General features: G+C 47.2%; 1 protein-coding gene across 2 annotated transcripts; it reads left to right on the forward strand.

Annotated features, from left to right (window-relative positions):
• The first annotated feature begins 555 nt into the window (after positions 1-555).
• On the forward strand, positions 556-9,507 carry LOC132247721 (syncytin-A-like). 2 transcript variants are annotated; one of them, XM_059720664.1, is made up of 2 exons: positions 556-1,154; positions 6,888-9,507. In XM_059720664.1, exon 2 carries the CDS (start codon positions 7,512-7,514, stop codon positions 8,994-8,996), a length of 1,485 nt encoding a protein of 494 aa, XP_059576647.1. In that variant the 5' UTR covers positions 556-1,154; positions 6,888-7,511; the 3' UTR covers positions 8,997-9,507. The 2 variants fall into 2 exon arrangements, with proteins under 2 accessions (XP_059576647.1, XP_059576646.1); XM_059720663.1 differs by having other exon boundaries at positions 6,904-9,507.
• The last annotated feature ends 9,960 nt before the right edge of the window (positions 9,508-19,467 follow it).

Genomic DNA, 19,467 nt, shown 5'->3' on the forward strand with positions numbered 1-19,467 from the left:
TTTTTGGTTCAGAAAGCATAAAGTGGCTAACATACAGCATTTTTTCATGCCTGAACTCTTGTGTTTCCTAAAATTGGAGCATAATCAAAACAAGTTTCTGTAAGTTTCCATTGACTTGAATGAGTGCAGGATTGGGTTCATTTTCCAGGCTGCTAGGAGCATAGCTTCACTGCAGAGTTAACCCTGGATTTTTCCTTTGTTTTAGCCATAGTCCCCAAGCGTGAAGGTGTGCACACACAGACACACACGCAAAAACTTTCTCCTGACTTTGTGGGTGCTGTAAATCTGAATTTGCTTACTCAGCTAGGAGTACAAAATGGAGGCTGGATTTTGCTCTAGATTGTGATCTGACCTTAATCTTCAGCAAGAAGAATCCAGGACACAGAATCATGATAGTCTTCTGGTGCCTTCCCCCACTTCTCCAGGAGCTCTACCTCTCATGCCTTTCTACCTATTCCTTTGTTTTGCACCAGAAATCACCTACCAAAGGGCATTTAAACTCCACATCCACATGGCCTGTGTCAGTCCTATGCAACATTAAACAGAATTGTGGAATCAGAAAAAATATATGCCTTAAACTTTGATTATTTTAGTTATAAGATGACATAACCGCTTTGTGTAGAATTGCTGGCTCGGTACAGTAGAACAGATAAGGGCAAGTGTTTGTTCTTTGTAACTCCTCTGCAACTGCTTCGCTCACCGCGGCCTTGAAGGTAAAAAAAAAAAAAAGTATGTACAAAGTAGATTTCCAGGTGCAAGAAGGAGGTTTGTGAACTAACCCTATCTCCCCCATAATTCCCATCCTGATAACAGCAAAGAAATAATGAAGTAATATTATAGCCGCTTTTCATGCTAATTTCACTATATGATCACGTGAGTTGTAAGCGACTGTTAAAAAGTATATAAGCCTCCTGATTTTGCTCTTGGGGGGGGACCCCTTCCAAGTGCTTGGGAAATCCATGTCACTTTGGAACTCCCCCTACAGCTGTAGTTTCTTTTGAATAAAAGCTTCTGCTGACCTGACCCAAAAGTACTCTGTGTGTGTTTCCACGACAATTCCTGGTGCCGTGACTCGGATCCAGAACACAGGCTAAGGAAGGAGGACCGCAGGCTACCCCCCCCCCCCCCGAACCCTGAGGCACCAAACTTGAGAGGTAAGAGACCTAATTCAAAATCTCTATTGGGGTTTCGGAGGAGGACTGCCTGTAGGCTCCCAACTTGGCCGTGGTAACTGGATCTGAACCTTGTTAAAACAGGTCAGTCTGAACCTTACTGCCGGCTAAAATTTTCTGTCTGGTAAAGGATCCCATTTTGTGTCTGGTAACGTACGTTTTAGGGAGAAACTGTTTGAGGCACCTTCATCCAACAGCACATCGGGCTTGTAGTTAATTAACTAAGGTGGTGTGGGGTAGGAGGTCTGGCTGACTGAATAAATGTGCACGTGTGTGTGTATTTAGAAATATGAGCCACTGACCAGGACTGAGACTACGGTTGGGCTCAGCCGCCCCAATTCTGCCTGACAGGGCAGTTTTGAAAGCAAGGGGGCCCAACTGGAACCTCGTGACCCAGTGGACAGGGCTTATTGAATGAATGTGTGTGTGTATTTAGAAATATGAGCCACTGACCAGGACTGAGACTACGGTTGGGTTCAGCCGCCCCAATTCTGCCTGACAGGGCAGTTTTGAAAGCAAGGGGACCCAACTGGAACCTCGTGACCCAGTGGACAGGGCGTCTGAGTGATTTTGTCTTTTCCAAACCCCTCATCCCAGTAGCTTCTGCCGAAAGCAGGAGTGAAAGGATCCCTCTAGTGTTTCCCTCCCCATTTCCATTTTATGAGCCGGTGTCGGGTCAGAAGCCTTTTGTCTGGGCAGTGAAAAACTGCGGGGCAAGGCACTGAGCGGCCCGGACATCCTAAATAAGCCTCTCCTACGTCTCCCTGTGTGACTGAAAATGGGAACAAGTCAGTCTAAACAGGTTCCTGTCCCCCCTAAGGGGACTCCGGCGTACTTTATGTACACACACTATTCTCCCGAGACTTGCAAGTACCTGGATAAGTGGAACTGGTATACTAGGGATGATCCTGTGAAACATTTTCCCCAGGAAGGAACATTTGATCAGGATAAAATAGTGCACTTGAGAGGGGCGTTAGAGTCCCGTGGATCCAAAACACCGCAAAACCAGTGGGACGCGTTCTTTTATTGGCATGATGAAATGTCCAAAAGGCGGACAGAATCTCAAACTAGGAGCCTAAAAGACTCTCAAGAAAAATTAAAACAGCAGTTAAAAGCTGTTCGGGAGAAATTGGCTGCTCCCCCAAATTACACGCTGGCCACCGCTCCAATGTATCCAGCATTGCCCGGGGCGCCCCCACCACCGGAGCCAGCAGAGGATATCCTTGACCTTTGTTCGAACCCTGCTCTCCTGGGACTCCCACATCAGCAACAACCGGTTCAACATCAGGCTGCAGCCCAGGCTAGTGACCCATTAGCTGAAGCTCCTTCAGTAAATCCATCCACGGAGCTTAATAGTCCGGACTCATCCACCATATCTGCCACTCAATCATCACCAGTGTGGCAATTTACTCCTGGGTCACAACCCACCACAGGTGTATTTAGAAGAATGGGAATAGGCATGGAAAGATCTCCCATCAATCTGAGATCCCGAACTGCACAAGTTTACCCCCTAAGACAAATGCCAGGCATTGGCACCGATGGACAAAATATAGTAACTGTGCATGCACCCTGGACTCCAGGTGATCTCTACAATTTAACTCAAAAGTTCCCAAAAATCAGGGAAGACCCAGAAAAATTTCAGGAAGAATTGCAGACTGTTATAAATTGTTATAATCCAACATGGGCTGACATTAATCAGCTCATGCGATCCATTTTGCCCAAGGAGACTATGCTACGTCTGTACGCTGCCTGTACTTGGCCAGATCAAAACCCAGGGATTGGCCAAGACTTTATTGACAAGAGAAATGCTTTGGTTCAGGCAGTTCTCACAATTTGCCCAAAAAAGGCAGACTGGACCAAAATAAATACCTGTAAACAAAACAAAAATGAACACCCCAGTGACTATTTAGAACGCCTCAAACAGGCATTTGAACGATACTCAGGAATGGATAACCCAGTCGGAAATGCTAAACAAGCAATAGTGGCAGCATTCGTCCAGGGACTTAACCCTAAAATTGCTGAGAAAATTCAAACAGTAATTATTGGCTGGGAAACTAAAGATTTGACTGAAGTCCTTGCTGCGGCTAACCATTTTCATAACAAATTGGAACGGTCTAAAGACAGTGCCGAGTTTAAGTTAATGGCCTTACAGATTTCTCAGTTGCAGGGTACAGGTAGAGGAAGGGGACGAGGACGGGGAAGGGGAGGCCCAGGTAGATTCAGGGGAAGAGAGAGATCCTTGAGCCCACAAAACCCAGGCTATGGGAACCAATGTCATTATTGCAAGCAAGAAGGACATTGGAAATCAGAATGCCCCAACCGCCCCGGCCAAGGACCCAGACCCCAGCCCCCACCTCCACTTCCTGTCAATTTTCCCAGTGTTGAATAGGACAGCCTGAGGGACAGTGACATCATTGCTCCTTTGCTTGCTACTGACCAATCTGGTCCGTTTGTTGAATGCCTTATTTCTGGTAAACCTGTCTCCTGTCTTGTCGACACCGGAGCGTCCCGCTCCACGCTAAAGGCTGCTGAGTTTCCTTTTCTACCTTATTCTCCTGAAACTGTAAATGCTGTCGGTATAGGCGGACAACCTATCCCACATCCCGTCTCTGAACCTGTCTCCATCTCTACTGGCCCTTTGTCTGAAAATCATGCCTTTCTTCTTAGCCCCTGTGCACCTGTCAACCTTCTTGGTAAGGACTTGCTGTGTAAACTGGGATGCGTGATTTATTGTAGCCCAGATGGTGTTTACCTTGAGGTACCGGAACAGAGGGAAACCGAGCTTGTGGCTTTGCTAACCCAGGAGTACTCTGATTCTGACACTTCCTTCTTGCAAGAGGAACTGTTGGCACGAGTACCTCCACAGCTGTGGTCCACCCATGCGAATGAAGTGGGGCACATGCTGAGTGCTGAACCAGTGCGTATCATCCTGAACCCTGCCAAGCCACTTCCTCGTGTCCCACAGTACCCCATCTCAAAGGAAGCTGAGGAAGGGATCAAGCCTGTCGTTTCCTCACTCCTTGAGCAAGGGATTATTGTCCCAATACGCTCCCCTTGCAACACACCTATCCTACCTGTCAAAAAACCTGGTAAAGATACGTATCGCTTTGTGCAAGATCTTCGAGCTGTAAATGCCGCTGTGTTACCCGCTTTCCCCGTGGTCCCTAACCCTGCCACTATTCTTTCCTGTATCCCTTCAGATGCTACATATTTCACAGTAGTGGATCTTTGTTCTGCTTTTTTCTCTATCCCCGTTCATAAGGATAGCCAGTATCTGTTTGCATTTACTTATCAGGGATTTCAATATACCTGGACAAGACTCCCTCAGGGATATACAGAGTCCCCAACCCTGTTTTCCCAGATCCTAAAAAAAGATTTGGATCCTATCACGTTCAAAGGGGGGTCCACCCTTGTTCAGTACGTTGATGATCTATTGTTAGCCTCACCCACTTTAGAGGCCTGTGAGCAAGATACTTTGACACTCCTCACAGCTTTAGCTCAGAAAGGCCACAAGGCCTCAAAATCTAAATTGCAGCTCTGCAAGTCTAAGGTACATTATTTAGGGCATGATATCTCAGCAAGAGAACGACACCTTTCCCCTAGTAGAGTTGAAGCTATCCTCAACATTCCCAAACCTATGACTAGAAAACAGATGAGGGGATTCTTAGGTGCAACGGGTTATTGTAGACAGTGGATCCTGGGTTATGCTGCTTTCGCAAAACCCTTGCAAGCATTCACTCATGATACCACCCCGGAACCCCTCCCTTGGACTCCTGAAGCCGAACAAGCATTTGTGGCCCTTAAGCAAGCCCTCACTCTTGCTCCTGCTCTTGGACTTCCTAATTATAAGAAACCCTTTACCTTGTTTTGTCATGAACAGGAAGGAATCGCTTTAGGAGTACTCACTCAGCTGCATGGTGAAAAGCATCGCCCAATTGCATATTACAGCTCTGCCCTTGATCCCGTAGCTGCGGGACTTCCTCCTTGCCTCCGTTCAGTTGCAGCTGCTGCCTTGCTGGTTGAAAAGGCAGATTCTCTAGTTTTGGGACACTCTTTAACCGTTGCAGTTCCACATGCTGTGATGGCCCTTCTGCTCAAGGGCAAAACTCAGCACATTTCCAATTCCCGTCTTACTAAATATGAGAAACTTCTACTGTCAGCTGCAAATGTAACCTTAAATCGCTGTTCAATTCTGAATCCTGCGTCACTTCTGCCTATTGCCTCTGATGGTGAGCCTCATGATTGCCTGTCTATCACAACTCAATTGTTAACCCCTCGAACTGACCTCAAGGACATTCCTATCCCGAACTCTGACCTTGTTTTGTTTGTTGATGGTTCCTGTCTTAGAAATGATGCAGGCAAATTAGTTGCGGGATATGCAGTATGCACTCAGTATGCTGTTTTGGAAGCCTATTCTTTACCCCAAGCTCGTTCTGCTCAAGTTGCTGAACTCATTGCTTTAACACGTGCTTGCATTCTTGCAGAAAATCAAACCACAACCATTTATACTGACTCTAAGTATGCTTTTGGTGTTGTTCATGATTTTGGACAAATCTGGAAACAAAGAGGGTTCCTCACTTCATCAGGGACCCAAATCAGTCATGGTTGTTATGTAAAAGCGCTCTTAGAAGCTGTTCAATTGCCTCTTGCTATTGCTATTGTTAAATGTAAAGCTCATGAGAAACCCTTTGATGATGTCACACGAGGAAATGATCTGGCAGACCGTTCTGCCAGAAATGCGGCCTTTTCTGGCCCACAGGCTCCTAACTCTGTTTTTGTGTGTTTTTCAGCAGACCAGTCTCCTTTGGCTAGCCTTTCAAGTCTGGCCCTTCTTCAAAATCAGGCCCCAAAAAAGGAAATAAATGACTGGCTGCGTGCAGGATGTTCACTGCACCCCGACTCTCTCTGGCGCTCCCCGGACGGCCGCCTGGTGGCGCCTAGAGAGCTTTTGCCACATCTTGCTCGTTTAACCCACTCTGTGGCCCATACGAGCAAAGGAGGAATGATTGCTACAGTTCAAAGAAATTGGTTTGCCCCAAATTTTCCTTCCATGGCACAACAGTACTGTAGCTCCTGTCCCATCTGCTTAGCTCACAACATTGGGCAACGGGTAAAAACGACACCCGCAGCCCATCCCCCTCCATGGGGACCGTTTGTAAATCTGCAAATTGATTTTGTGCAGCTACCTAAGTGCTGTTCTTATGAATACATTCTTGTTATTATTGATGTGTTCTCTGGATGGGTGGAAGCCTACCCATGCGTACGTGCTGATTCCATCACTGTAGCAAAGAAATTGCTCAAAGAATTCATCCCTAGATTTGGATTGCCCCTCACAATAGATAGTGACCGTGGCACCCATTTCACAGGACAGATAGTAAAAAACATCTGCCAAGCACTCAACATACAGCAACACCTACACTGTAGTTATCATCCACAGTCAAGTGGTGCTGTAGAACGTAAAAACTCTGATTTAAAAACGCGCATTTCGAAGATTTGTGCTGAAACAGGCCTCAAATGGCCTGATGCACTGCCCATTGCTCTTATGCACATTAGAAACACTGTTAACAGAAAACATGGCCTAACCCCTTATGAAATACTCATGGCACGACCCATGAGGATGCCAGCTACACCACCTGTTGCCCCTCACCAAACAGACCTACAATTAACTGATGAAACTGTACTAAATTATTGCAAGGCATTAATGAAGTATGCCAGGTCTGTTCATTCACAGGTCCAAGAAGCCTTACCTCAACCACCGGATGTTCCCTGTCACAACCTCGAACCAGGGGATTGGATCTACATAAAGGTCTATCAACGGAAAAACGCACTTCAACCCAGATGGAAAGGACCTTTCCAGGTACTTCTAACCACTAATTCTGCTGTTCGTTGCCAAGGTCACCAAACGTGGACTCACGCCTCGCACTGCAAGAAGGTATCACCTCCATTGGACCCCGAAGCAGCTGTATTCCAACCAAGGTTGGGATCTTTCCCTGAGGCCTAGGACAAAGACCCTCAGGACCTCACTCAGGCAAGTGAGGAGCATCAGGGTGCAAGTGCTAGTAACCTCTCCCCTGCACCCAACACCTCAGCCCAGCCGGATTCATCAGTTGAAGAACGAAGATATCATCTTCGGCCTCGAAGAAAGTGAATGCTCCCATTCGGAAGATCACCACCTCGATCAAGGCCAAGAGCCGACATTATCAGTCCTTTAGGTAACTTGAGCCCAGAGGACGAAGAAAGACTTTGGCTGCCATCCTGGGTTTGGCTGGTAGTGTTCTTTTTCTTACTGATGCTGGTTATGTTTGTTGTTAAGATTCTTTGTCCCTCCTGTATCTAAAAATGGCACCGATATCCTTATATATCACACTTGGGTATCTCAGTATCACCCAAGGGGGGTGGGAGAAAAATTTGTATTTGCAGATCTCCCATGCGGTGGCTCAAGCTGGAAATAAAAGTGACTGCTGGATATGCTCTCACAGCCCAGCACACCTACACCAAGGAATCCCAATGATCGGAGTACCAATATCCCTCCAGCAATGGGGAACAATAAACGGCGGCTTCGTTAGACACTACTCGTTAGCTGCCCATCGGTCCGCTCCTAAAGAATGGAGGGCCGCCCCTGCTAACTGGATAATCTCCCCAAGAGTAGAGGCGCCTTTCTGTTACAGATCCAACAACACCGGAGCTTATAATAAAGCCACACCTGTAGGACACTACTCTCATTGCCTAACTACTCTAGATTATAGCCCTAGTAGCACCAGTGGAATCCTGTTGGGTAACGTACCCTCTCTCAATTGTACAGGATTCATGGTCTACAACTTTTCTAAGGAACCTCATGTTGCTCTCATTGCAAACAGATCAGAATTTTACATTCACTCCAATTTTACTTCTTGTAATATATCTCGGTCCAGCAGGATAGCAGCTGAACGTGGACCGTCCTATACGATGCATATCAATCGAAAGTGCCGGATAGGGCACAACAACTGTCGAGATTTGAGTACCCTTTCTGCCCCAGGCCTTTACTGGCTCTGCGGAAACAGGGCTCATAAAATCTTGCCCTGGAATTGGGTGGGGGCATGCACTCTTGGACGTGTTATCCCTGGTTTCGAAATGCATAGTGCAATATATCTGGAACAAGTAAAAAATTTCAACCATCACATGAAAAGGGCGGTTAACCCCTTAGCTACCAGAAACACAGGGTTCCATCGATTTGTGAGAACCTTCATACCGTGGCTTGGAGTAAGAGAATTGGAACTAGCCATAATTAACATTTCAGCCACAATGGAAGCTATGGGAAATGCCACTGCGGATGCAATTCAGGCTCTGCAAAAAGAGATCTCCCAGATCTCACAAGTAACTATACAACACCGCATAGCCCTAGATTACCTATTGGTGTCCCAGGGAGGAGTATGTGCCTTAGTAACCTCCACCTGTTGTGTCTATGTCAATCAGGACATGCGAATCGAAACTGACATTCGCAAAATCCGAAATCAGTTAAGGGTCCTACATCAAGTGGCCTCAGAAAATACTGACTGGGGTCTAGAAGAAATGTGGTCTTGGCTAACCTCCTGGCTCCCAGATTTCGGGGCCCTTGGCAAGAAAATCCTGTATGGAATATTGTTTGTCTTGATAGTTCTGATAATGTTCTATGTCTTAATGCAACTGATCCTCTGCTGCGTGAAAGCCAGCAGGGGAAGCTTTAGCAAGGCAAGAAAACCCACAGCAGAGTCTAGAATAATGGTGTTACAAAAGTGTGAGCAGATTGAAAGAAAACATGAAAGGCTGCATGATGAAATAGAGGGGCTCATGAGAATGGAAATTTAAGGCTAAAGTGAGACTAAATAGTCTCAAAGGGGGGGGCTGTGGAATCAGAAAAAATATATGCCTTAAACTTTGATTATTTTAGTTATAAGATGACATAACCGCTTTGTGTAGAATTGCTGGCTCGGTACAGTAGAACAGATAAGGGCAAGTGTTTGTTCTTTGTAACTCTTCTGCAAATGCTTCGCTCACCGCGGCCTTGAAGGTAAAAAAAAAAAAAGTATGTACAAAGTAGATTTCCAGGTGCAAGAAGGAGGTTTGTGAACTAACCCTATCTCCCCCATAATTCCCATCCTGATAACAGCAAAGAAATAATGAAGTAATATTATAGCCGCTTTTCATGCTAATTTCACTATATGATCACGTGAGTTGTAAGCGACTGTTAAAAAGTATATAAGCCTCCTGATTTTGCTCTTGGGGGGGGACCCCTTCCCAGTGCTTGGGAAATCCATGTCACTTTGGAACTCCCCCTACAGCTGTAGTTTCTTTTGAATAAAAGCTTCTGCTGACCTGACCCAAAAGTACTCTGTGTGTGTTTCCACGACAGTCAGAATAATTTATCATTTTAAAACTTCAAAGTTAACTCCTTTAAAATAATGAAAGGCTTTTCAAAGTTAATAGAAATGTTCCCAGAAGTATTAAACCTGCAGTGATGTTGGGCTACAAATGTGAATACATTTAAAGATACTTAAAGCCAGATTGATCTCTGGCAGAAGTGGGTGCAATTCTTTCCCAAGTCAGTCAGTCAGTCAAGATTTTATATACCAGACCCGTCACTGGCCCCTAGTGCCAGATTTTTAAGTATTCTGCATTCCCATCTTGAAAACAAGATTTTAAAGAAAAGTTCAGACCCTATTCTAATGCTTCTAGCCAAATTTCCAAAACAGCTAACATGTTGAATTCATTTTTAAAATGTGACCATAAGAATGAGTACTGAGTTCCTGGAGAAGTTAACCCTAGATATCTATTCTACATTGCATTAAAATAACAGAGTTTATGCTGTACCATTTGCCATCAAGTTAATTAAAAGAGATATAGTTGATTGATTCATTATGCTTGGATTAACCCCTTGTAAAAAGTCAAAGTATGAGATACATGTCCAACTTCTGAAATGCCTCTATTTCATATTACAGAAACAACCAAGATCTAAAGAAGAAAAAAGCATCAAATGCAATAGTTATAACCAATGATTTAAATATCACATATTTCGGGGGGGGGGGGGTGTTAAACAATTTTAAAATCCTCCTATTTTCTTTGTGGACTCTGTTTTTGCTGGGGTGATTTATGCTGTGAACTAAGATATGCAAGATGGCGGGAGTAACAAAATAATTTAATGTTCCCTGAATTTTAAAATGGACTGGATGTTTAGTTACAGCTGAAAGTAAAAACTTTTGAAAACACTAAGCCTGATCCATAAACATATAAAAGGTACAGGCGGAGAACTAAAACTTATCCATCACACACACACACAACTTTAAAGTCTTCTTTGCAGATTGTAAACTATGATGCATCACTCCAACTTTGTGCTTGCAGGATCTATACGATACTGCAACACCACTTTAGCTGACATTTTCTTTCTGAACATTAATATTAATTTGAAGAAAAGAGGGCCAAAGACAGTCCTAACAATGATAAATATCAGTGGTAACTGTTTGTCAGACTGACAAGGGTAGTTTTGGGCAGTACTTGGCAATTTTTCTTGGTGTCTAGTCAATTCACCAAAAGCAGAATTTCAAGGGAAAATGTTAAAATGCTCCTTTTTTATATTTCTAAATTGAAATAGTATGGATGAGATGAGCCAAAACATTTCATTTCAACATTTTCAAATCACAATTTAAAATGCATTATCCACCCAGTTTCAACATACTAAGATAGGCAGGGATAATTAAATGTTCAAGTTAAAAGATGATCATCATGAAAATTAGAGCATACTGTTTCTCCTCATCCACTTCCACACCCCATGTACACAAAAGATCAAATGGAATATGGATGGAATGACAACCTTCCAACATCATAGCTCCCTTTGTGGTGCAGAAGGAAAGCTATTCAGAACAGCATGGAGGTCTGGTGCTAAGTTATTTCCAGATATATGGGATCAACTGTATTCATATTCCATATGTACAGATGGAAAATGCATGCCAAAAAAAGCAACAAGAACTAACCTTCTCTTTGGTCACCCTATTGAGGTCAACAAAGTTACACTATGGAAGACACTAATCTATATAACTCTTGTGTGCTACATAGCCCTCCTGCAGGAGTTTGGCCCTACTGCACACCAAACAAATTGTCTCCCTGAAAAAGCCTGAACAAAGTTCATCCTTACTTCAAAAAAATGAGTAAACATAACATTTATTAGTGTATGCTTCCAATCACTTTACAAGATACTTGAGCATTAAACATTGCAATTGATTATCATCATTGTGATAAAGTGACTTACGCTATGTTTGTAATTTAAACTAAGCTATTTATAAACTGGAGACTAGCAATTTTAATCAAAAGATTATCCTATGCTATTGCTTCAGTAGCAATTTATAAACTTCCTTCTTTACAGTTTATAACATTTAATTAAATAGAAGCTCATTATTAAATAACTTCTGGCTTCTTTCTTGTTTTTCTAGAAATTTATGTTTAGTTCATAGATACATTTCAGCCTAAGTACATTAATCACATACTAGTGCCTTTTCAGCTTAAATTATTGAAACATAAATATTTGCACATTAAAGGTACTGACACTGCCCTTAGTGAAGATATTTATGGTGAATGTTTAGCAAGGATATATATGCAAAAGCAAGATCCAACCAATCAAAGCTTTAGTATTAGAAATGTATAAGAAAAGACTTAAAATAAATCAAATAAATTATGTATACTTTTTGATAAACTAGAAAAACAAAAAAACACCACTATAATGATATGATTACAATTAACAATATTTAGAAATCCAGCTTCCAAAAATCTAAGGAAAAAAGAAAGATACTTATTCTGGGGAGGTCTAATAATAGTTATTATTATTAATAATAATTAATATTATTATGTTCAAGTCATACAGGGAGACATTTTATGCTCTGACATGCTGGATGCTTTAATCACTGGTCTGCAATAGACACTGTAGTTTGGATCCATTTCTCGGTACTCTCAGAAGTGCACACATCTCTGTGGCAGGCAGTCCTCACCTTGTTCAGTGAAATGCTGGGTTATTCTGTCCAAATCAAAACGTTTTTGCTCATCTGGAATTAATCAAGATTTTGATTTTAAGTGAAATTTATTTTCATTAACAACATGGAAAACTTCAGAATTTCAATTTATTTCTAAGTAGAGAGGCCAATGGAAGCATGTCTTCTCCTTGGGCACTGGGCCGCAACACAAAATTGTTGTATTATTGAAAACAAATAAGTGATTTGAATATCTGACCCCCTTCGGATATTGGAGTTTTGTCATTGACACAGTGGAGCCAAGATTTCAACTATGGAGTATGCCACTCCCAGCTGACCAAATTGGGAATGAGAATCAGCCCTTTTTTAAGATATAGATACCAGACAATATCTTTATGGGCCCTAGAAAACACTGTTTAAATCCTTGGGAGCCTCTAGTAATGGTTTTAACTAGCTGCCTGCAGAAACAAAGGAGAAAAAGGGCAAATGTTACTGTTTTTTCCAAATTTTTCACATTGGTTTCGAACCATTTTATTATGAGTCACCTGAGCCTTTCTTGGGAAAGGCAACATATACTCTTAATATATAAGTAGCTAACTCTAGTATAACATGCATATGCAGACCTCAATGGGCTTTCAACATACATACCCAAGGGCAGTAGCATTTATTTTTCACTCAGTCTTGGCAAACAGTAACAGCTCTGCAGCTGTACTGATTATGCCACCACGGCTGGGCAAGGGAAGCATAAAGAGAATGAAATAGACCCCTAGCTCCTATACAGTGGGCCTCCTTACCAGTGAGTAGGTGACACCAATGAATCAGGCAGTAGTGGATTTGCACAGCATGAGGGTTACTTTAAGGAGCTAAAATTCCACAGAGGACTCTTGCCTGGTCGTACAACTTTCCTAATCAGTAAGATCACCATTTGGTCCTATGTAAAACTATTAGGATGCATCCACACGAGAGTGCACGAGTTTTACAGCGTATCAAAGCCCAGTGTCTTAAAAAACGTTCCCCGTGCTACAAGTTTGCAGTGCAGGGGCAAAATTAGACCCTTGGGTCAAAAAAAAAAAAAAAAAGTCCACAGAACAGCAGGGCAAGGCACAGTCCTGGATCGTGCCTGGAGGCAACCCAGGAGTCAGTCCTCCAGGAGAAATGCTCTGGTTTCTGGCCAGAGCATCTCTGTGGTGCTCCTGCTGCCCCCAGCGCTGTCAAAGGTAAGTTAGGGATGTGGGCTGGGGGGAGGTGTGGCTGGACATGGGTGGGGGTGAGGAACGGTGGGGTGTGTCAGGGCCTATGGGGAGTGTTGGGAGGATGCCAGGTAGTGTTTGGGGCTATGGGGAGTGGAGGGGGATGTCAGGGGGTATGGGAAGTGGCCGGGGGGGGGGGGAGAGAAGTCCCATATGTGGGTGGGTTCGTGGAGGGGCTTGAGTGGGTGCTGCCACATGCCTGCCCCCCCCACCCCACCCCTGCAGCACCGGTGGCAGCAGGCAGCATGGCTGTGGCTCTGCTGCAGGCACAGCCAGGGCAATGCAGTGCTGTGTGACCCGGGCTCCATACATGCTGAATAGACCTGGCCCAGCCCACTAATGCACAACCTTGAATGGGCCAGGCCAGGTACATTCAGCATGTATAGTGCCCGGGTCACAAAGTGCCACATCGCTGCCTACTGTGTCTGCAGTAGAGCCACAACCCTGCACAGCCCTGCTTGCCTGCTTCTGCCAGTGCCACAGCCGCTGGGCAGGGGAGCAGTCATGTGGCAGCCCCAGAGCCATCCCTAGGGGTGTGCAGGGCCTGGGGCATATCAGCCCATGTGGGGCTGCGGGGTAGCGAGCAGAGGGGGTGTGGTGATTGGCCAGAGCATAGAGTTGGCAGCGCACAGCAGCCGCGGCGGAGCTAGTGGCACATGGCAGCTGCAGCAGAGCTGGTGGCATGCGGCAGGACCCGAACCGGTCCAGCTCAGCATGGCTCACTAGCCCAGCTTTGCACCAGAGCTGGACGCTCAGCTCTGGGAGGCTCAGCTCCTGTGCATACGCACGCTAGCTGTGTGGCTCAATCCAACCCAATCTGGCCTGGGCCATGCAGCTAGTGTATATTTGCACAGGAGCCATGCCTTCCAGAGTCACACAACCCACTCCAGTGCAAAGCTGGACTAGCAGGTCGGGTCCCACCATGTGCCTCCTCCCCTCAGGCACCACAGGGCAAGCAGCACTGCTGCTAGAGGCAGGACCCGCTCATGCTGCCAAGACAAGCTGGTTCCATGGTGGCATGACCCAGCTTGGCTCAGTGTGCTGTCCCTGTGCACCGAGTTCTGCCGCCACGGAACTGGCCCAGCCTGGCGGTGCGAGTGGCCCCAGTGCCTGCAGGACCCAGCTTGGCGCAACACACAGTCCCCACAAGTGGAGCTGGTCCCCGATGAGTGGCACAGGCAGTGTCAGCTCTGAGCCACTTGAGGCCACTCCGCGCTGCGGGGGGGGCTGGCAGCAGCAGGCTCGGAATGCCCCACTCCCGCTGCTGTTGCAGGGGGTAAGTTATGGGCCCTGCACAGGGGGCTGTGGCCCTGCAGGGTGACTGGGATCCTCCGGGGGGGTTGTGGCCCTGCAAGGTGGCTGGGACTCTGCAGGGGGGGAGCTGTCACCCTGTAGAGTGGCTGGGATCCTGGTGGGGGGGAAGACTATGGCCCTGCAGGGGGGCATTCCATGTGCTGTGTGGGGGAGTTGCACCCTGTGGGAGCCAGGGGACCCACCCCTTCTCAGTAGCCTCCCCACAAGGTCCCCCCACACCCACAGTCCCCTGCAATCTCCCCACATCTACCCACACACCAACCTGCTTTCTCCCACATCCCTCCACACCCACACACCCATCTGCCTTTCCCCACACCCCTTCACACCCCCCTCCTGAAAACCCCACATCCCTGCATCATATACCCATCATGTGAGAAGAAAACCAAAAGCACACATCAACACACATAGATATTTAGAATGATTTTATCATGATGATAGAGACACTGGTAAGCTTCCAAATATCTTTAACATTTTAAATATATCAATAAAACTTTGCCCAACTGATCTGGGGGGGGGGGGGGGGGCTTTTGTTCTAATTGTGGAAGAACATGGATTTTGTGGTATTTAAAAAAATGGATTTGGGATGCTGCTGCAGCAGTCCAGCTGGCACAAGGGGTAGTGTCCCCAGACACCAACTGGCTGGCCCTCAGAAGCTCCTGTCTATTTGTCCATCTAATTACCACGGGCAAGGCCCACCTGGCTAACTAGTAGCCCCTTTTTATGGGGGCTAATGGATGAATGGAACAAATAAATTCTTGGGACAACCAAAAAAACATAACAGGTGTACAGGCTCCAGTAGGAGAAGGTTGGGTGGGTGGGGCAGCTGCCACAGAGGCATGACTAGGGGCAGGGGGACCCCCACTCCCTCTCTCCCCTTGGCTGTTGCTGCCTTCCCTAGCACCCCACCAAACTTGGTTTGGGGGTGGGGTCCCCTGAGCTCACAGGGTGGCTGGATGATGAGACTGGGGTGCCGGGGGGCCTGACAGGGGAGGGGTATTGGTGGCAGGGGCACCTGTCTCACCAGTGGGACCTGCAGATGCCCTCTCCTCCTGGCCCATGCAAGTGCCCCAGCAGGGTGCAGCACCGGAAGCACCACAGGTCCCCCAGCGTATAGAAAACCCTCACTAAGGCCCCCTGAAAAAGAATCATTAAGCACTCCTCAGCCTCCATCCACATTCCCACTGCCAGCTGGATCATAACCTGGTGACAGAAAGAACGCACGTGGCAGAGGCTACGGTCTTGGCACCCCAGTGAGAGGGCCACCACTGGGTAGATAACTCTCCCCAGAGTTTGGAGCTGGGGAAGCAGAGCCCAATTAGGAATATAGGGAGGGCAGAGCTGAGGACCACCCTGGTCCCAAGCTTTTCTGGGGGATCAAGAGGGACATATTTGCCCCCTACCACGAGTCCCTTCACCACCTTTTGTGTGGTGGCCTCTGAGGCAAGGAAGAAAGACCCCCCCTTGCCATGAAAGCAGGAGGCTGCCATGGTTTTGGAGGCCCCCACTACCTGAGCCAGGGCCTGTACCCAGGTTTCAAAGTGCAGATTCTCCCACTTGGGTCATTGGCACTTCACCATGTGCTTGCGGATGAGTGCCAGAAAGGGGGCCCAGCACCTGAGCTGGAAAGGTCAATGGTGGAGGGTTCAGGCCCCATGGCTTCAGGTCACCATGCCTGTACATAGAATTGGTTCCCCCAGTGTGGGGCCACATTGGTGGGGCCAGGGCTAGGGCGAGGGACAGGCTGAGTGGGTGTGCTATCTAGTGTAGCACACCTGGTCCCCTCAGGTTCTGGTGGTCTAGGCTTGGGGGTGGGGCCCTTTCCCTCCCCACCCCCCGCTGTGGAGGAGAATGTAAAAGAGCCCTTCCCACTGCCCTTGCCCTTGGTCCCTGATGGTGAGGGAGAGGGCTTATGAGTCCCTCCAGGGTGGGCCTGGCCAGGGGAGAGCCCCTGGCCCTGTTGGCTCCCTGCTGGAGTCCTGCCTGCCCCAGCAACTGAGGTTATAGTCTTCTCTAGCCCTGGAGGTTGGTCAAACTCTGCCTCTGGGGTGGGGGCTGCAGAGGCATACATCCCCTTGGGGGCTTGGCTGGGATCTGCCCCCATAGTGGGCTGCAGAAAGCTCTGTGGGGGCCTCTGCCCCACCCCCAGAAGGATCCTGCCCTGCCATTGTTTCACATGAGGAAGGGAAAAACAATAAAGAAAACCAAAATATACAGTGGGGCTGGTGAATCTAATAGCGGCAGGCTGGGGTTGTGGAGGAAGTGGGGTGCGGGGAAGGGGGCTGAAGCTCACTGAGATACAGCTGCACAGGAAAAAGCCCAGGAGGGCTATGCTTGCGGAATGTGGGACACACACACACAAGGGCTAGAGAGACTCAAGCTGGGTTACTCAGCCATACAACAAACACCAGGGCAGGGGGAGTGGACCAGAGGACTTACCACACAAGGAGAAAAAACACAGGGAAGGCTGCTGAGGCAGATGTGAAAGATGGCTGGAGTGGAGGAGGGGGATTTGTTTGTTGAAGATCAGTCAAGGAGCCCCTCAGGCCTCCAGCCAGGCACTCAGCAGCAGAGCAATAGGCACAAAAATAAAGCAGGATCAAATGCAGTGGGGCAGCCATGGGGAAGTGCAGAATCAATCAGTCAATTAGGGAGTAATCCAGTGCAGGTGTGGTGCTGAGTGGTGCAAGGTGGTGCAGCAGGGAATCTCCCTGTCCTGAGAGGGGGCAGCAGCAGAACAGACAGCAGCAGTAGCAGCAACAGCAGCAGCGATGGTAGGAGCCATCCAGTTCAGCCACTCAGGGTGTGCTTCAGGTGAAAGTCGAGGTGAAGGCAGGGGTGGCCTGCCAAGGAAGCTGGGGTAGGCAAGGAACCTGCAGGCTCCAGCATTGATGGTGGAGGAGGGGCCCACAGGCAGTGCACGCTTCCTCCCCAAGATGTCCCACGACCACAACTTGGAGGTGGGCTGGGCAGCAGGCAGGAACAGGGGTGAAAAAGCTGGGGTGAGGTACTGGGATATGATGCGCCCCTCCCCGGGGGGGGGGGCAGTGGCATGCAGCAGAGAAGCCTCCCCCCCCCCCCCCGGAGGAAGGCAGCAACAGCAGCAGCAGACACCCATGGCAGGAAGGAGTGTGGCCAGCTTACCCCCAAAAGCTCTGAGAACAAGCCAGCAGCTAGCAGTAGCCAGAGGCAAGAAGGGGCCTGGCCATCTTCTCCCCAGAAGCTCCTGAGATCAAGCTGGCAGCAGCCTAGAACAGGAAGAGGCATGGCCAACTTCCTCCCAGAAGTTCCTGAGAGTCAGTAGCCCTGCTGGGGCAGGCACAGGGCAGGATTTTATGTGGCTGGGGCCAGCACAGGTGCTGGACCCAGGCTCTAGCTCCCCCTGGCTGCAGATCCAGAAGGAGCCAGACAGGGTTATTTTGCCCCAAGTGGTATAATTTGCTCCACACCAAAGTGCATGTCCAGGCATGTGCACCAAGGCAAAAAGCCCTGGCTCAAATTTGCACCACTTCTATTTCAGCTGCTGCAAGTGCATTTGCCTGCATGTGTGGACGCGCCCTTAGAGTGTTAAAATTATTGTTCTTTAGCCTGTTGCTCTGTAGTTTTAAATAATTTCCTGGTGTGATGTTAATGGGTAGCTCACACTCCTTATTTGAGACAGTGACATCTGTAGGTAAACAAGACTAAATTACTAAATAGCACACATAAAATCACATATATGGAAATGGGGACAAGGTTTCCTGTAACCAGCTTTCTGTGTTCTAATTTTAACACAAGTGAAGTAGTGTAATGTTTCTATTGGGGTGGATGTGACAAATCAGGCAAAAACTTGCTTGTTGCTGACTAGTATTTTGCTTAAATTGTGCTTATAATCTGTGAGTGCATTGCGTCATGAGTCAGTAAGAGGAAAGTGTAAAGTTTCCTGCCCAATTCATTACAGAAAAAAGTAACATTCAGAGCGTAAAAATAAAAGAAATGGGATTTGTACCCTCATGCAGAGTTCTTTTTCCCATGAGAATTAAGTTAAAAAAAAATGTGTGTAAGTTATTGAGGGGTTTAGGTTGTAGCTGTGTTGGTCTAAGGACATAGGCAGACAAGGTTCCTTGGGTGAATCTGATATCTTTTATGAGACCAACCCAAATAGTTGGAGAATAGTTATTAAGCAAGCTTTCGGGTTCAAAAACCCTTCGTCAGGCTAAGGAAGTTTCAGCAGTTGGTGTGTGCTCTTCCTGGATGGAATGAAAAGTAAAGAAGCCAGAGGCTGGGCTGGGGAGTCAGTTGCCAGGCAGATTATTATGTATCAAAAATCCAATGTCTATGTTCAGTCCATGATCTCTAGTATCCAGGAGGTTGATGAAATGGAGCTCTGGGATCGTCTCTGGGAAGTGTTGTGTAAGTTTCCCTTGAGGATCAGGACTGAGAGATTGGAGAGAGAGTGGCCCTCCTGTGAGAAATGTGCCCCCACCGGTAATTGGGTGTTTCTGTCTTTGATAGATTTCCGGTGTGCGTTCATTCTGGTGCGCAGTTGTTGTTTGGTCTCTCCTACGTATTTTCCATCAGGGCATTTGGTGCATTGGATGAGGTATATTACATTTCTGGAGGTGCAGCTGTAAGATCCAGGGATGCTGATGGCTCTGTTGTGGGGTGTAGTAATAGTGGGGGTGGTGGAGATGTGTTGGCAGGTTTTGCATTTCTTGTCCTGGCATGGTCTGGATCCTTTTGGTGTGTTCTGGGCTTGAGGAAGTTTGCTTCTGGTGATGAGGT

Source organism: Alligator mississippiensis, chromosome 1 (assembly GCF_030867095.1).
Source record: "Alligator mississippiensis isolate rAllMis1 chromosome 1, rAllMis1, whole genome shotgun sequence".
NCBI classification, from domain to species: Eukaryota; Metazoa; Chordata; order Crocodylia; family Alligatoridae; genus Alligator; species Alligator mississippiensis.

Bases quoted from the DNA above. Each gene is read 5' to 3' on its own strand.
- LOC132247721 (XM_059720664.1), top strand. From the start codon at position 7,512: ATGGCACCGATATCCTTATATATCACACTTGGGTATCTCAGTATCACC.